This window comes from Glycine soja, chromosome 12 (genome assembly GCF_004193775.1).
Source record: "Glycine soja cultivar W05 chromosome 12, ASM419377v2, whole genome shotgun sequence".
In the NCBI taxonomy this organism is placed as follows: domain Eukaryota; kingdom Viridiplantae; phylum Streptophyta; class Magnoliopsida; order Fabales; family Fabaceae; genus Glycine; species Glycine soja.
Window position 1 is genome coordinate 11,528,164 of NC_041013.1, and position 18,677 is coordinate 11,546,840.

General features: G+C 33.1%; 1 protein-coding gene across 2 annotated transcripts; it reads right to left on the reverse strand.

Moving 5' to 3' along the window:
* Positions 1–5,035: 5,035 nt before the first annotated feature.
* On the reverse strand, positions 5,036–11,775 carry LOC114378232 (RNA polymerase II subunit 5-mediating protein homolog). 2 transcript variants are annotated; one of them, XM_028336788.1, is made up of 12 exons: positions 11,695–11,775; positions 11,282–11,498; positions 11,148–11,207; positions 10,897–11,064; positions 8,500–8,566; positions 6,952–7,160; positions 6,748–6,852; positions 6,608–6,641; positions 6,400–6,497; positions 5,706–5,747; positions 5,534–5,611; positions 5,036–5,396 (listed from the first exon to the last, which is right to left on the reverse strand). In XM_028336788.1, the coding sequence occupies exons 2-12, from the start codon at positions 11,486–11,488 to the stop codon at positions 5,340–5,342; spliced, it is 1,125 nt and encodes a 374-aa protein (XP_028192589.1). In that variant the 5' UTR covers positions 11,489–11,498; positions 11,695–11,775; the 3' UTR covers positions 5,036–5,339. The 2 variants fall into 2 exon arrangements, with proteins under 2 accessions (XP_028192589.1, XP_028192588.1); XM_028336787.1 differs by having other exon boundaries at positions 11,282–11,521.
* Between the last annotated feature and the right edge of the window lie 6,902 nt (positions 11,776–18,677).

Sequence of the window (18,677 nt, forward strand, 5' to 3'; positions counted from 1 at the left end):
AGGATTTTTCAGCCCTTGTATTTTTGGGCACCTAGACTAGTTTTTGTATTAGGGGTAGTTTTGTAATTTCACATGCACTAAGTGGATATTTGATGTGTGTGGCTGGAAATAAATTTAATTGAATTGGTAGAAGCCCAATCCAATTAAATTTTAGAGGGGGAGGTGAGCATTTGCTTACTACACCCCATTGCCACATCATATAGTCACACTTTGTGCATGTCCTTCATGCTTTTCATGCCTCATGACACCTAAGCACACTTAGTGGAGAATCTTGGAATTGATCTTGGATTAGTGGGCTGAACCATAACTAAAATTCACTAATCATAATTAGTGAAATTTTGGCTCCAAAGTTTGGCTCCACAAATTCAATTTCAAATTCAAGTGAAATTTGAATTTCCCTCCAATTTTGTGTGACACTTAGGCTATAAATAGAGGTCATGTGTGTGTATTTTTTTGAACTTTGATCATTTGAATATTAACTTCAGATTTCAGAGCTCCTTTTGAGCACAAAATTTCGTGCTCTTCTCTCTCTCTCCCTTCATTCATCTCCTTCTTCCTCCAAGCTCTTATCCATGGCCTCCTATGGTGGTGAGCTTCTTCTAGACTCATCTTCTCCTTGAAGTGGCGTCTCCTCTCTCTCTTCCTTCTCCATTCCGCTGCCATTTATCTTCCAAGAAGCAAAGGAATTCATTGATGAAGAAGATCCTAGGCCTACAAGCTCCAATGGAGCTTGCATCATTAAGGCATGGTGAAATAATTATTTAATAAAAAAGTGGCATTTGAAATGTTACTTCAAGTTATATGATTTAAATTTGTGTTATATTATTCATACACTATTTTTTCACTGTATACTATAATACTATTGTTTTCTCTATATATTTATCTTATTAACCATCTTATCCTATGTTTTTCTCTTTTTTTGGCCTTCCTCTTTTTGATTTTCCCATTTCATGCATTTGGGGCAGGGGGACGGGGTTTCAAATGATCGTTTCCTATTTACCTGGAGAAGCAGGAATATGACTAAACGGTCTGGATATTAAGAACTAAGAATGTTTATTATTACTTGAACTTTTCTTTGGCAAAGTAATAATAGTTTATGACAAAATAACTGTGGAATTAATCCTTTAAATCTAAAGAATGGGTTTCCCATCTTAGGTTGTGTTTGTTTTCGCATTCAATCACTTAGTACATATTTGGATTTCAGTTCAAAATGCAATGTATAAATCTGAAGTAATTCCAATGATCCACAAATTTAGTTTTGCAAAAGGGTCTAGATGTTTTTGTAAACTTCATTTTGTTCCAAATGTCCATTTGGAATTGAAAAACAAACATGCACTTTAAGCGCTCAAGTTTCCTCTCAAAAATTACGTTTGACGTGCTTTGGAATGTGTAACTTGTGTAAAACGAATACACACTTAGTTATTCTTCTAAAATAAGGCAAACAATAATCACAATTGATTACTGACTCGGCTAATGAAGAGTGCTTTTCTGATTTCTCCCTCTCATCATCGTGTTCATCGGAATAATCTGACATTTGTATTTTCTTGCTTCAGTTTCCATGTATTAGTCAACTATTTTTTAACTTCGAGAGAAATTTTTAATGCTTGCTCGCAATTTATTGTTACGATAATTATAACTTTAAAATTTGTTAGTAATGAATATTTTTTTTATTTGTGAAAACTAAAGACAGAATCAGGATTTATAATAACTCGTTAATCTTGTTCACCAAGTTAGATTCCTAGAGATTAGTAATTAATATCAAGAGTACGATGGAAAAGCAACATTAACAACACAATATTAGCCAGCGGAAAAGGTTAGTAATTAATCCCTGTCCTAAGTTGTGGATATATTCATGGCCTTTTGCACTGGCAGAGGGAGAAAAAGGACTAACGGGGATGTTATAATTTTCACCACCTTTGTGTAATACAAGTGATGTTGCTGAAGATGTATATCGAAAAAAAAAAGATGTTGCTAAAGAAAAATAAAACTCAATATCCTCTTGCATCTTCCTCTTTCTCTTTTGAAGTAATATATATAATATAATCATCAACTAGAAATTAAAGCACTAAGTGTGCGAATATTTTTTTTTTCTCTTCAAGGAAACAAGTTCAACAGTAATTGGAGTTGTTATCCTTTTATTTTATAAAATTTTCAATTTTGGTCATTTTATTTAAAATTAGAGACATTTAATCTTCATATTTTTTTAATATCTTGTAATTTTAGTTTTCATATTTTAAAATAGAAACATTTAGTCATTCAATTTTGAAAAATATGTAATTTTGGTTCTTCCATCAAATTCAAAAAGCATTAATGAGTAAAATATTGATATAATGTGATCCAAATTAAGAGAACATAATAAGAGATTATTTGTTTAATCTAAATCATAGTTAATGTTAATATTCTCTTAACAACTAGCACTTTCAGTCTCACCAAAGGATCAAAATATCAAATTTTATAAAAGTAGGGAATTAAAGGTCTTTCTTTATCTTAAAATAGAATGACCAAAATTGTGAATTTTAAAAAATATGAAATCTAAATATCTCTGTTTTAAAATAAGGGACCAAAATTATGAATTTTAAAAACTAAAAGAACCAAAATTACATTTAAGTCTAATAAATAAATACAAAAATTTGCTTCCTCTAAAGAAGATACATTTCCGTACAAAAAAAAAAAGATGCATTTACAATTAGTCTTCAATTACAAAATGTACAATTAATTTGTTACTACTCCATTCTTTTTTAATTATCAAATTTTTGAAAAAAAATTGTTCCTATTGTTGAACAAGTGACTTCAATAACTTAAGAGGAGGTGAATTAAGTTTCAAAATTTTTCATTAACAAACTTTTAATCCCTTTTTAAAATGATAGACTCAGAATGCAGAAAAAGAAGCAACAATCAATTTAATCGATGTTCTTTAAACGTGCAAGACAAACTTGATTACAATAACATAAATGAGATAAGGGAAGAGAGAAATACAAACTCGATTTATACTGATTTTGTCACTTTCCGTGCATACGTCCAGTCCTCAAGAAACTCACTTGAGATTTTTTACTATCTTTGTAAATCCTTTACAGACTTTGAACACACCTTGGGATCCCTCACCCTTGTGTTCAAAGATTCTCCAAGAGACAACCCGTCTCTTGATTACAATTCTCACAATCCAAGAGACAATCAGTCTCTTGATTACAATTGATTTTCTGAGATGAACAGAAAGATTTGTCTCCTTTAGAGTAGATGATATAAATTGAAGTTTCCAAAGGAATTTCTCTCTTTTAGAGATGATAATACAATTTGAAGTTCCTGGATGAATTCTTAATAGATTTGCAAATGTTTGCCCAAGAGTTGTTGAGAGAGCATTTGACAATTAAGTTCTCTTAGAATATCTCTCTTGCTTTTCAAAGTCAGACACACATATATATAGGTCCATCATGTCTTTTCAAAATGATTTGAAGATATGTGTCTTTTTAAAAAAAAATTCTGAAATTCTTCACTGGTAATCGATTACAGGTTTCTAGTAATCGATTATATAGTTATATTTTAAAGGGTCATGACTTTTCAAATTGAATTTCAGGTGTTTCGTTGCTGGTAATTGATTACACATCAATGCTAATCGATTACAGCTTTTAAATTCAAATTTCAAAATCCTTCTAAAAGTTGATTTTCAAAATTGTCTTCTGATAATCGATTACATTGTCTGGTAATCGATTACCAGAGCCTTGGATGTTGGAAACAATGTGTTTTGAGGCAAAAGCTTGATCAACCAATGAGATTGTTTGAGGCCTTATCTTTTTATTAATCTTGTTTGTTTAACCTTGAATTAATCTTGAAGCAATGCTTAACCTTTGAATGTTTGTTGAAGCCACCTTGTATTAATCTTAAAATAATGTTTAACCTTTGAATGTTTATTGAAACAACTTTGTTTGATTCTACTTTTATATCATCAAAACCATGTATTCATACATTCACACCTATTTATCAAGATCACATTTATTACTCTTTTATCCATTATATAATTATTTATCTCTCAATCTTTAATTAATTTACACTTGCATTTCTTATAAAGTGCAAAAAGGAAATAAAATAGGAAATCCAACAAATATTTTATTGCAATAAAAAAATTATTATATTTCTTAATTTCTACAAAATAACCTTAAAAAGCAGATAAAAAGAAATGGAGAAAATATGTTTATATATATTTTTATTACAATCTCAACCATTAATTTTCTAGTCTGTAAAGCACTACCTTTTTTAAAGAAAATCAACCCTTAACATAATTACCTTTCATTTGAAATATTATTATTATATATCTATTTGATTTTGAAATGCTAATAAAATGTGCTAAAATTAAAAGGTTATGCATATTTAGTTATAAATATCCAGATGAATATCATTACGAAGAATAAGTTAATGCATATTTAAGGTAGTTAAATAATATGTTAATGAAAAAAAAGTAAAATAAATAATTTATATTTTTTGCAAAATAAAATTTTCGTGTTTTCTACTCTAAGATCACATTTTAAAAAAGGACAAGTTCAAGAAAACAAAAAGATATTAATAAATATTAATGAAAAGGTAGGAAAATGAAATTGTTTTTATCATTGATAAAAGGAAGATTAAGAACATTTGTGATTCTATTGGCTACTTAATTAGAAAAGATTGGTGGATGATTTAAATGGCTGCAATAGTACAAATACAGATGTGCAAATCATTCTGTCTAGGTGTAGGAAAATATTACACATTGCCCCAAATTCATTGATAAGTTTTGCAAGGAGACAAGCCAACAATGTTACTCACAAGTTAGCTAGAGCATCTATGTCTTTGATCATATTCCAAATTGTATTCAATATGTTATTTTGAATGAAATGAAATAGATCTTTTTGTCAAAAAAGATTGGAAAAGATTTTTAAGGAATAGTGTACCAAATTTAAAGAGGAAGAGAGGTTTGAAATTAGTTAAAGAATAAATAAATACAATAATAAATACATAAAAAAATGCATGATTTGAGTGAGTTGAGTGAAAGTAAGAAAGGGACAAATCAGTGAAACCGGTTACGCGACAAGGTTGATGCCAACTTATGTTTCGTATGCTATACAGCTCACGGTTCAAAAATAATATATTAAAATACACTATCTCAATTCAATTCTATAAAACATAGCCAAGTCTGTTTGAACCACAATCATTGTTTAAAGGTCCAAAAATTTATTGCTCAAAAGTCAAAACGATTTATCCCACTGTTACTCTTTCTACTTTTGATCTCAAGCAGCACATCCTAGAATCATGGATGCTACACCATTAGATCGCCAAATACAAAAAGATCCAACCTTCTCATCTTCTTGTAGCTATCTTCTCTGCATTTTGAATCTGGAGACTGGTTTTGAAGATTGAGAACCAGAATCCTGTGAAGGTCAAATTCATGATTAACAGAGATTTATTAAATCAATGATGAAACTGCAAAGTATCATGTATAAAAACCATGTTTATAAAATCTTATTTATGGGAATACTACCCATATAAATCAGTAAATAAAATCTACCTGTGAAGAAGCTGAACTTTGTTGTCTTGTAGTTGGTTTTATATTCTCAGCATGCTCTATAATAGAGCCTGTAAAAGCCTGCAGAAAATATTTATTAGACAAAATTATCTGTTGCTGCTTGTTGCAGGGCATCAAGACTAATGAGTGTCAAATTTATGAAGTGTGAACACACCTTGCGACTGTCAAATGATGGTTGTGAAGTTTGGTGTCGAACCTGAAAAGCAAATAATTGTGCAGGTCAAGGACCAATTCTTCTGAAATTAAATGCTGTAAGGGGAAAGCACCCCAATAGGTTTCTGTCAAGTTCTTTGAAACATTATAAATTACTGTTCAAGAGTAATGATCAAAGCACTAATTCCTCCTTTTTGTTTCTTACTAAATTTCTAACATCAAATTATCAGTTATTGTTAATTCCTAACTCTAGCTTTCTCATTTAAAGCTTTTAACTTGACACACAAGTATCCTCCAATTAGATTGCAGTCTTGAGTCCTTGAGAGCAGTGTTATGCTATGGTTACAAACAAAAGTTAATACAACTCAAGTGTTGCCGATTTGTAACCTTGACAAATGGTGATACTGTTGATAACGTAGTGGAGCAGGCTCATAAGAAAGCAGGGAATTTTGGGATACCATGAGCCACTCTAGTATGTATTATTTAAGAGAAAAGAGAAGAATGAAACCTCAATACAGTTAGATAAATACAGAAAAATAATAAAGCTGCATGTTGCTTCCAAATAAAAAATAGACATTAATCTGTTGTCTCAAAACAAAGCAAGGCAGCATTTCCATTTGGTTCCAAGGCAGTATAAAACCACTTCGCAACAAGTAGAGAATTATGAGGGAAACTTCATCACAAGAACAGCATACCTCAGTTTTTGATGCCGTAGTTGCTTGAACTGACCTTTCTTTAGAACGAGCAGGAATCTTTTCACTAGGATCAATGTATTCTACAAAATTTTCCCTCTCTGATAGTTCATACCCAATGGAAAAATTAATTTTAGAATGGATACAAAACAGTCATAACTACAAAACGAGCAGACACAAAGAAATGAAATGTAAGTTGTTGAGGACTAACCTTTGACCCTAGATTCTACTGCCAGGCTAGCAAACTGCATTTTGAAAATTAGAATGCAAAAGCATGAATGTTTAGCTACTTAGTTACATAGCATACTAAACAACTTTAATGCTGAACTATGATAAAGGAAGATATCTTACATTCAACTGATCAGTTATATCTTCTTTACGATTCTGTTTTTTTGGAAGATCAGCTGTTATAATTTTATTATTAATCTGGTCCAGTAGTTCACTTTGATGAACATCCTGTTTGAGCAGTCATAGAAAATGAGTTATGAGACGATCACAGTCCATTGTGCTCATAGCCTCTAAACCAGATTTCAACAAAATAATCAAAGATATTACTTTTGAATTTTGGAGTTTGTTATCAATATGTTCCCGATATGATATATCATGGAAATCCCCAGTACTTTCATCATTTTGATCACTGTGATTGCCACTTTCTGCAGCAAGCTCTTCTTTTTCAAGTTCATCCATTATAGCCAGCATACGAGCATATTCCCCATCATCAGCTGTAGCATTTCCCAAATTAGGAGCCTCTTGCTGCAGATGACCTGAAAAAGGATATTAACATATCATCATTCAATATTTCGAAATTGCAAGCATATTTTACAAGTATGATCATTGGTTGGTGCATAGTTCTACTAACATATCAAATAAAGTTTGAACAAAAGAGACAATCTAATAAACACATACACAGCAGGAACTGTCAAGCTCAGAGAAAGTGTAAGCAAAACTGTGTGCTCTAGTGTAGAATTCTCATGCAAATATTGTTTTAATACAAGCCAATATTTTTCCTAGAAATTAGCTAAAATACCATGCATATATCTAGCCTAATTAAAGAGAAAATTACAGATTTACAAAGACATGGACCCTTTACTTTAGACATCAGCTGCTATGCATGAATTTGCTTGTTTTTAAAGGACAAGAAAATCTTCCAATTAATTCAATTGAAGAAGGCAGCTATACTGGTCTCCAACACACAACACTGGAACAATGACAGAAAAGAAACAGGGATATGTATTTAACGTCTGCCTTTGTTTTTTCATGTTTTTCATCACACAATCATTGGACGCTGCTTTGACATCAGCAGACACAGATAACTATTATGCAACAAATTTTGGACTTTAAGATTTTCATTTTATGATTATAGTAAATTAATTACGGTTTTCTATTAAATGTGTCATGTGTCTAGCATCCTAGATGTGTCGAGTCCCATATCCTATTATTTTTAAAATGTGCCATGTCCCATATTTTGTATGCGCTCTTCTACTTAGAAAAAAGCAAAAGATTATTCCGACACTACTATACTAAACATAGTTATAAACAGTTGTCTATTCACATAAAAAACATAGTTATAAACAGTTGTTATTCACATACATAACTGATTTGAAATATAAAAAATTACTTGAATAAACATATTGTTTGAAACTATAAGTAGCATCTGAAAGCTGACAGCTTGGAGAGAAGTGTAAAGAAGAGGGGAAAAAAAGTTGTAAGTAGCATTGTAATTTGTGTATCATATAATAAAAAAAAAAAATTAGTGCTTAAAATGAAAGATAAAAAAATTTCAAATCTTCCACACAAATCCAAACAAAATATCTGCAAGCCCATCAAAATAATTAAATCATACATGCTAATGCCAACAAACGATAGTAGAATGTACAAATCAAAGTAAAGCTGAAATTTTATTTTTATTTGCTTGCCATAGTATACAATTACTGTTGTTTGAATAATCTTAATAAATTCAAAAATCTTAGACAAAAGACTTGAACTTATTTAGACTTTCCACCCTTCTCTCTGCCAGTTTCCATTTATTTATAATGAATGTCAACTATCATCTTGTATCAACCTTAAATCTAGGAAGAAAAAAAATACAAGGCTAGAACATGCCTGATTTAAATTCCCCTTCGTTAGAGTCTTTCTCCAGATAATCTTCCCTTATCTCCACAAGACCCTCCTGTTCCAAATTTAGCCACCACAGCAATTAATTTTTATAAAGTTCAAAAATGTTAATATCAAGTGCTAACAAAAGCATACAAAGACAAAAAACAGAATATCATAAAGAAATGTAGCATAGTGTGTGAATCAAAGGAAGCAATTAACATTAAGCTTGAACTTTGGTGACAAACTTTGGAAACACAGGGTTTTCGCTTAAGTATGAGTAAGTCAAAGTATATGCATTGCAATTTAGCAAGAGACAAGAGGAATATGATTCGAGAGTAAAAATGGGAGATGTCATACCACAAGTCTTTGAGTTTAAATATCTGGAATAATCATACATAATGATGGAAAAATTAACAAGGGTGTTACTATACAAGCAAGATGGCTAAAATGGAGAAAGGCATCAGGGGTTATTTGTGATCGCAAAGTACCTCCCAAACTCAAAGTTTTATCACATGGCTATACTTCCAACTATCTATATCGCATAGTAGTCAATAGTGGATAGTGGCATGGAGGGACCGCCCTCAAAAAATGTTATAGCTGAATAGCAGTAGCAGTATAACCCTTATTTTGATCCCTAAGTAGATTTATATTACATGATGTATATAATATATAATTATATATGCTGAAAAATAAAAAACACCTAAACTTAAAAACATTTTGATCAACTTTCACAACCAATAAAGGTCCAATCCAAAACAGCAAGTAACAGCCAATCTCTATGTCCAAAACATTGAAATAACAGACAATCAGTATGTCAAAACTAGAAAAATAACAGCTAAGCACTATGCCCAAAACAGCAAACAATAAACAATAAACAGGAAAAAAAAAACTGAACCAAGAAGAAACATGGGTGCAGGTGTCTCCAAAAGGAAAAGGCGTGGTTAGGGTTCATGAGGTTGAACTTGGCACTGTAGAAGTGTCTACTGGAATTGTGTGTAGTTCAGCACACACTCATAACTCTTATTTATAATCAGAAATATTTACAAATAAGGGAAACTTACCCAATCTCTAATATTAAGGAAACTATTCTAATCTTGTAATCCCTAATGATTAGCTACTAGCTAAGATATGATTTTATTTAATAATCTTAACAGATCTCCAAAATATCTGTAACAGATGAGTTCAGTTTTGGGTTGGAGGCTCACGTGTGATCGAAAAGAATGAGGGGAGGGGTGAAAGGTTAAATGCTAAAACCTGTTTTTACGGTTTTAACCGTCATTAAAATAAAAGCCTTTAAAAGGCAAAAAACGACAATGTTTGGGTCATCTCTTCCCCCCCCCCCCCCCCCCCCCACCAACCCTGAAATGCAAATTGTGACTGCAATACTCACAAAACAACACATTTTAGTGCAATTTCACATGTTTTTGGCCTTGAAATGCAGCGTGACCACCACGACATCCAGGAACTGTGGGTTGCTCTGCTCCGCACTGGCGTGATAGCACCCCAACCCAATAGCATGATATTGAGTTCTATCCTACATGGTATGGTAGTGAATGTTGAGCTATAAAGGGACTTTCAATAAATTAAGGGTATAAAAGGAAATCAGTAATTAATACATTTGAAAATGGGTCTTTGCTTCTTATAATTAGAACAAAAAAATGCATGTAATAACTAACAACATAGTAATCTGTATTGGATATTGAACCTAATTCTACACACAGAAAACCAGGGTTAGTTCTGCAAGTGCTAACACTGTTAAAAACAAAAAAGGAAACACATTAGAGCACAATCCCGTGTTTCACGTGAAGCCATTCAATAACCATGTACAACAACCCTTAGAAAATTAAAAGAACAATGAATTCACAGAAATGTTTTTAAAACAAAACTAGACCAGACATTGGAACCAGTCAAACCCTGAATCCATTATGTTTTGAGTTTGAATATCACATAACTACCAAAAATTTAAAGTAATATTTAGACAAACTTCTGCATAAACATTTATCAGGAAGAAAACAAAGTAAAATAAATTGAGCTTCTCTCATAAGCGAAAACCAACTTACGCACTTAACTTCTCTCATCTAACTTGTTCAAAAGCTGAGGTGGATATGTTGATTTTAACCTACAAGGGAAGCTCAACTCATTTTAACTTCTTATTTTCATCTCAAGTGTTTAAGAAAAAGTTTATCCAAACACAACCTAACAGATTAAACCAATCAAACTATGACCCAGGATCCTCTCTAGCTCAATTTCGAAAACATTGATCGACAAATTCATAACATATTATTTTCAAAACAGAACACAGATGTCAATGTCAAAAATCAAAATTGCCTCAAAACAAATCACATTCAAACTTATCATTAAAGTGGAAAGAGTAAACAAAACAAAAAAGAAGTGAACCCTAACCGCTACTTGAGAAGCTGTGGCATTGAAAAATGAAGCCTCTGCTTCAAGGTCCTTGATATTGGCCTCAAGAGAATCAACCTGCGAATCCAAGGACTTCCCTCTTCGCTGCAAAATCTCAACGGTTTGCTTCGAAGTCCTCTCAGCATAATACCCTTCTCCCAAAAGAACCTAGCAACCAAAACAAAACAAAACCTCTTGACGCTGAGAAAATGCACACTCAATCAAAGAATTGAAGGGAAGAAAGCGCGTACCAGGAACTCATTGGTGTGAATCAAACGACCTGGGAAGAACGCTGCTTTCCCAAACGGAACCTAAACACCCACTACCGAGTTAATGAACGTGAAAGTTGAAATGTGTGAAAAAGGAGGGTTTGTTTGTTGGTTACCATGATGTCGTGGGAGAGCTGTTCGGGGAGCTTGTGGACGAGGTTGATGAGGCTGTTGTTGTCGGTGGCGAAACCTCGTAGGCGGTCGAGCTCGCTCTGCTTGTCGGCAATGGTGTCTTCGACGCGCTTGGCCGCCCTTTGCGCCTCCTCTACTGGGAAGAGGGAGGCGAGTGAGGTCACAGACCCCTTCTTCGTTGATTCATCCATTTTCCCTCCCCTAATAATCAAACCTAATTTATTCTATTTTTTTCCAAATTCAAATAATGTTATTGTCAATGATCTTTTTAATTTCTAGCACACACTGCAGCAAAGGAATTTCATTGATGCAAAGAAAAGCACAGGATGCTTGCAATTAAACCTTTTCGACATACAAATAGCTATAAAATAAACAAAGATCAGTAGAAGACACTTACTTGGGACCTTCCCACGCGACGGCTGTGCCTTCGACGCTCTCAGCTTTTAAAAACTATGGTTCTCGGAGGAATTGCTTCCCGTTACCTATTGTCTAATTTTAAAAAAATATGAAAATTTAAATATTTATTAAAATATGATTTATTATTATTAGGACTTCATTAATTTTCTATTCTAGATAATTCGAATTCTAACGTTATTTGACTTTAATTTATTGCATGTGAATTTTTATGTTTATTTTTTGTTTATAATATTATTTTTCTACTATTTTAGATTTAGACTATTATAATATTATTATAGTAATATTTTTTATTTAATTTACTATCATATTATAATAATTATTTACAATAATTATTATAATATTTATTGATAGTATTAAGACAAAAACTATATGATTTAAAAATATTGTTAGTGATAAATAATAAAAATGAAATACCAAATTTTTATAAACGGTAATTTAAAAATATAGATTTCAATGTTGGTAATAATGCTTATCAAAAGTATTAAAAGGTAAAACAATATTACAAGAACACCACCTGGACTTTCAAAGAGAATATTTTTAACTTCCTAGGCGCTTGGGAAAAGGGAAATATTTGGATTTGTCATGCATGGTCGGAAAGAAGAGGAAGACCATCTTTAACTACTAGAAAGATAGAATCTCAAAGACAATAACTCATTGGTCAAGTAAGTATCTCTCCAAGGCAGGTACAGAAGTCCTTACTAGGTCGGTCACTAGCCCAAGTTATCTCATCTTGTTGCATGAGTGCATTTTTGCTTCTTGAATCTTTGGGTGATAAGATTCAAAAGATGCTAAATTCCTTCTGGTGGGACACTAATAAAAATAATTCAAAGAGCATTCATTGTCTTAACTAGGATCGTCTGAGTATGAGGAAGGAGTACAAAGGTATGGATTTTCGTCATTTTTACTACTTTAATCTGGTCATGCTAGGAAAACAAGGTTGAAAATCACTTTTCGAACAAGATGTTAGTGTAACTAAAGTCTTCAAAGTTAAATATTTCTCAAATGATGACTTTTTGCAAGCGAAATTGGGTTACAACCCAAACTTCACATGATGTGACATCTATTCTTCACGGGTGGTCAAACATGGCATGAGATAGTGTTTGGGGAATGGCCAAAAAATAAATGCTTAGAATGATCCATGGTTGAGGACAATTGATAATTCCTATATCCAAAGTGTGCCTATCGAAGGTTTAGAGGACCTCCAAGTATGTGAGCTCATAGATCATAATACTAATGTTGGTGTCAAAAATATTCTTCATGATATCTTCGATGATCAAGATATTGTTGCCATACAAGCATTGGTAATTCATTTCGCTCAATGTAAAAAAAATTGATATGGAAATTTACCAAAGATGGTAATTACTCAGTGAAGTGGGCTTATTACCACACCATGGAATCCCTTATTAATAATCACGAGTTGAGAACCCCTAGAGATTGAAAGCACTTAAAGCATCTTTAATCCCAGATCTTGAGCAAGGATCTTGAACTCAAGATTTGGTCTTCTCCAGATCTTCCACTATAGGATGAAGCAAGATCTTCAGCATGGAGAATGAGATCTTTTACAAGATCCCTGAAGATCTGCACATTTATCAAAAAAAAATACTCTCTCTCCTTAACAACAAAACATGGGAGAAAGAACTACCAACAAAAGGAGATGAAGAAGAAGAAAGGAAAACAAACAAAAAAAACAATAAAAAAAACAAACCAAAAATAGGCATACCGGTAGAAGGGGTGGGCCACGTGAAGGTTCAAAAAGGGGAAGGGGGTCGCGGTGGAGGGGAGAGGGAAGGGAGAACGGGGTGGATCGTAGCGGAGGGGAATGGGGAAAGGGGAAGGGGTGGGCCGCAGCAGAGGAAGAAGAAGAAGAAGAAGAAGAAGAAGAAGAAGAAGAAGAAGGACAACGTGAGAGGAGAGAAAGCAAAGGGGAAGGAGAAAAGAAAAAGAAGAAAAAGAGAATGAATGAGGAGAAGGAGGAAGGAGAAAAGAAAAAGAGAACACATAAGGAAAGGAAGGAAGAAATACAAAAGCAAAGGAGCACAGTGAACATTACTGTGTACACAGTGACCGTTGTGATGCAAAAAAAATGTTGTTACAAACATAAAATCCTATAAATTGGTTCAATACACAAAATTTGTACATACAATTTTCATTCTCATTCTTCATTTGTCAATCTCAATTCTCTAATCTCAATCTTAGTTATTTTATGTGCGAAATGGATCCAAATCAATTTGATTGACAAGCTTATATAAATTTTTTACAAAATTACCACATACCTCCTTCAACCCAAAATTCACAAAATCATCCTCTTGTTTTCTCCTTCCTTTTTTACCACCACCACCACCAAATTGTTTTATGCCAAACACTCAAACCCCTTCCACCGTAAATCCTCAAAGTTCTCAAACATTTCCTTCAATCCCACCAAACAATCCCACCATGGTTTCAAATGATGAAGTTGGTTTGCAATTTCCTCAATTTTGTACCCAAATTAGGTTAGAAGAGATCGTCATTGAGAAAATAGGTAGGTCTTCTACAAAAAGGAAGCCTCAAGTTGCCTTTGCAATGGAAGAAGATACAAACCTCATTAGTTTAAGGCTTAACATCTCAACCGATCCAATTGTTGGTGTTGGTCAAGCAAAAGAAGCGCTTTGGTTGAGAGTCACGAAAAATTAAAACAAATTTCGAGGTGAACTCGTGAAAGAGCAGTAAGTCCACTGAAATCACGATGACAAAAAATTAATTTGGGCATGCAAAAGTTCAAGGGTCATTACAGGCAAGCGATATCATTAAAGAAAAGTGGTTGCATGGATAATGATGTCACGTTTCATGCATATGCCATTTGGAAGGAACACAAAGGGAGTGATTTTGGTTTGGAACATGTTTGCCAACTTCTGAAAGATCAATTGAAATGGTTATATCTATTTACGGAAAATTGCTCTAAAAGGATGAAGATTTCTGCATCTAGGGCATATTCATCGTCAACTAATCCAGAAACATCGATCGAAGATTCTGAAGCTGACACACCATCTCCAATTGTCCTTCCAATGGGGCAAAAGGCAACCAAAAGGAAGAGCATTGGAAAGGAATAGGAACATCTACCAATCCATTAGACTTGACTAGTGTGGAGAAAGCAATGAGGGAAAAAAATGTTCTCAACGCCAAATTAGCAGTCTTAAGGGAGAAAGAATTGGAAAAAGAGTACTACGATATTCTAATGAAGGACACATCTACAATGTTCGAAACTCCACTCGAAGACCATCAAGCATTTTGTAAAATAATTAGGTGTAAACTAGGTATGTAGTATTAATTTGTTAGGCAGTTTTAATTTGTTGTAATCATCTTTTAATTTGTATTTTTAGGAATTGTGTTTGACTTGTCTTTTTTTTTAATTTGTAACTGTATTTTAATTTGTTCATTTTTTATTTGCGAAACTTGACCGTTATAAAACTAGTTGTTATGAAACTAGCTAATGCATAAGTAGTCGTTATGAAACTAACAGTTCTAAAACTAGTCGTTATGAAACTAGCCATTATAAAACTAGTTGTTGCAAAACTAACTATTGTATAATTTTCTATTTAATTGTTCAATTCTCATTCATTGTTGTACGTCTCCTTCAAACAATATTCTTCAGCAGAGTTTGGAAACAAATTATTTATGAAACACTTGACGACGATAATGATGAACAAATCATAGGCTACTTACGTGCAATGTAGCAACAAGGAGGCAACAACAGCCAACACAGAAGGCCTAGAAAAGTCATTAATTGCATTCGTGAAGATGAACATCTACAACTGAAGAATGACTACTCCTCAAAAAATTTGGCATACACAAAGACTCAATTTCGATGTAAGTTCTAAATGCGGTGACAATTATTCATTCGAATTGTCAACGCTCTTAGTAATTACGATCAGTATTTCCAAATGAGGCCTAATGTTGTTGGTAGAATGGGTATTTCTTCATTGCAGAAGTGCACTGCAACTATTCATATACTAGCATACAGATCACTTGTTGATTATGTGGATGAGTACTTTAGAATTAGTGAATGCACTGCAACTCAATGCTTACAAAAATTTGTAAGGGTTCCAATGAGATATTTGGACAAAAGTACTTGAGAAGACCCAACAATAATGACATCAACCGCCTACTACAAATTGGATATGCACGAAGGTTTCCAGGTATGTTAGGTTCTATTATGCATTGGAAATGAAAAAATTGTCCAGTTGCATGATGGGGCCAATATCATAGAGGTGATCATCGCAAACCCACAATAATACTTGAAGTCGTCGCTTCATAAGACTTGTGGATTTGACATGCATATTTTTGGAGTTACAGGTTCAAACAATGGCATTAATGTGTTAAACCAATAGCTTATGTTTGATGACGTTTTGCAAGGCTGAGCTCCTCCAGCATAATTTACAATTAATAAAACTCTATATAATATGTGGTACTATCTTGCAGATGATATTTATCCTGATTGAGTCACATTTATGAAGACCATATGATAACTGCAAAATTTGGGTTTAATTGATAGTCAATTTTGACTAAGAATTATTAGAATTCTTTTACTTTATCGCTGTTTTTAATGAAATAATGAGGAATTTAATATCATTGTAATTTTTTTACCAGCAGGATTCAAAAGAAGAAAATTGATGCAAAAACTTGAAGAAAAAGCCTTGAAAAAAAAGTTAAAGATTGGGACATCTCGCTTAGCGCACAAGACATGTCCAACGTGTCGCCTAGCTTAGCGGCCAACCCAAGCTTAGCGCGAAGAAGCTCAAAGGCGCGCTTAGCATGAATCCTGCGCTAAACGCGTGATTATCGTCATACTCGCTAAACCCAGAAGGCTCGTTTAGCGCGAGGTCGCGTAAATTTTAAGCCACCTTAGGCCTATAAAAAGAGTAGGAAGCAAAGGAGAAAGACACATTGTTGAAGCCTATCGACAAGTGTATCAATTTGCACAAGTAGTATATAAAACGATAAGACCGAGTATCGTATCTACGAGGAATTTGTTTCACCTAGATTATATATATTCAGTATGTAAACACTTTTTAACTAAAATAAAATAAAGATTCAATGATGGATAAGTTTTCTGCAATGTGTTAAACTACTTAGACAATGACAAAATAAACTCAAAGCTATAAAAATGTGATAAATATCAAGATAAAAGTGTCGGAGAGCTTTCTACTGAACTTTCTCTTGCCATATAAAAGGTTTTTCTCTATTTAATGTTATTCTAGCACTCTTGCACCGAGTAAATACTCAGACCATGATTCCTCACAAGAATGAGTCTAACTCTCTTAGCTTTTGTTCTTGATTCCTTAATAAACTCGTTTTAAAAGAGTTGCAATAAGCATATAGTGCAAAACATACTAGATTACTGCATTCTATTCCTAGATACAGAGGCCTCTAGCTTGCTCTATCAATTTCTAAGGTTTTAAAGCATTTTCCAACACTAAAAAGCCTAACTAAACATACAAATGGGTGATCAAGCGACAAACATGTAAAATAAATACAGATAGAAGCAAAGAACACCAGAAAATAACATTTAATATATAGTTAGAAGTTTACATCAAGATTTTTTAGTAGATTACTCCCCAACAAAGAAGTTCTAGCCTTCCATTACAAGAAAAGCTTCATACAAACAAGAAAAGGAATATTTTTGGTGAAAAAAAATGGAAAAAGGTGAAGAAGAATGTCTTTTCTCCAGCCTCTCTGCCTTCTTCTATCTGTTTTCACGTAGCAATGGCTTGGTCTAGACTTAGTGACCTTTGGTTTCCCACCAACTCAGTGTTTTAAAGGCTCTTGGACTTCCCAGTACACGAAGGCTCGCTCAACGAGTGAAAGTAAGTGAAAATCTGATAAGCAAGCTTGGGCGCGCTAAGCGTGAGAAGAGACAACATCCTCATTGGGCGGGCTGCCTGCGCGCTGAGCGCGCTAATCTCTAACGTATCATCTTCTAGGATTTTGCATCCGCTAAGCGAGCTGGCTGCCTCACTAAGCGAGTTCATCAGCAATTTTTTACACCTTCTCTTCTTTAGCCTACAAACTGAGTGGAATTTAGCATTAGATCACAAAAATGGAGTTTCTACTCTATAAATTCACACAAGAATGAAAATATTTACAATTTCCACAAAAAGAACCATAAATTGGAGGTACATTGCTATTTTCTTACAAATTTTCAATGCACTAAGAACTCATGAATAGCAATTAACACACATCGAGACTCAAAACTCTCTAATGAATGCATCCAAAGACTGAGTATCTCAAATAGGGGAAACCCTCTTTCTATATCCATTACCCCTTCTCATTCTCTATTCATCCCTCTTCTTCTTCTATCCCATCAACCCCTAAAGTGTAAAGTCTCTCATGACTATGAGAGGCTAAACCCCATTGTTGGGAGCCTGGCAAACCAACCTCTTTTAATGTAACTCTTCTTTACTGTCTATTTAATGCAATTCTTTATTGTTCTTTTCTGTGTTTTATTGTTGTTGATTGTGGTCTGATCATCCATACTCATGCATTTTTTAGGAAGTAATGCATTAAAAAATGATTATTTTCTAAAGAAATGGGAAAGGATATCTAAATAAAATCATTGTTAGGGATAGAGTGGTGTTTGTTTAGCCTATTTCATGCATATTTATTCTTAATGCGATTTACTTTTTTATCTTTGCAAATGAATTTGGGAGATAAAATAAATAAATTAGGTTCTTCATGCGGGAAACGAAAGATAAAGTATCATAGTAGATGTGGGTGAAAACTAGAATAACATTAGATAGAGAAAATTATTAAAGTTACATCACAGGTAGTTTTGGCATGCTAGCCCCAACACATTTTAAATTCTGAATTTATCTTTAAGCATTCAAACATATTATCATTATCTTTATCTTCTACTTTTCTTATCTTTTATCTTAAAATCTCTTATTTATTTTATCTTCTACTTTTTTATCTTTAAATCTCTTATTTCTT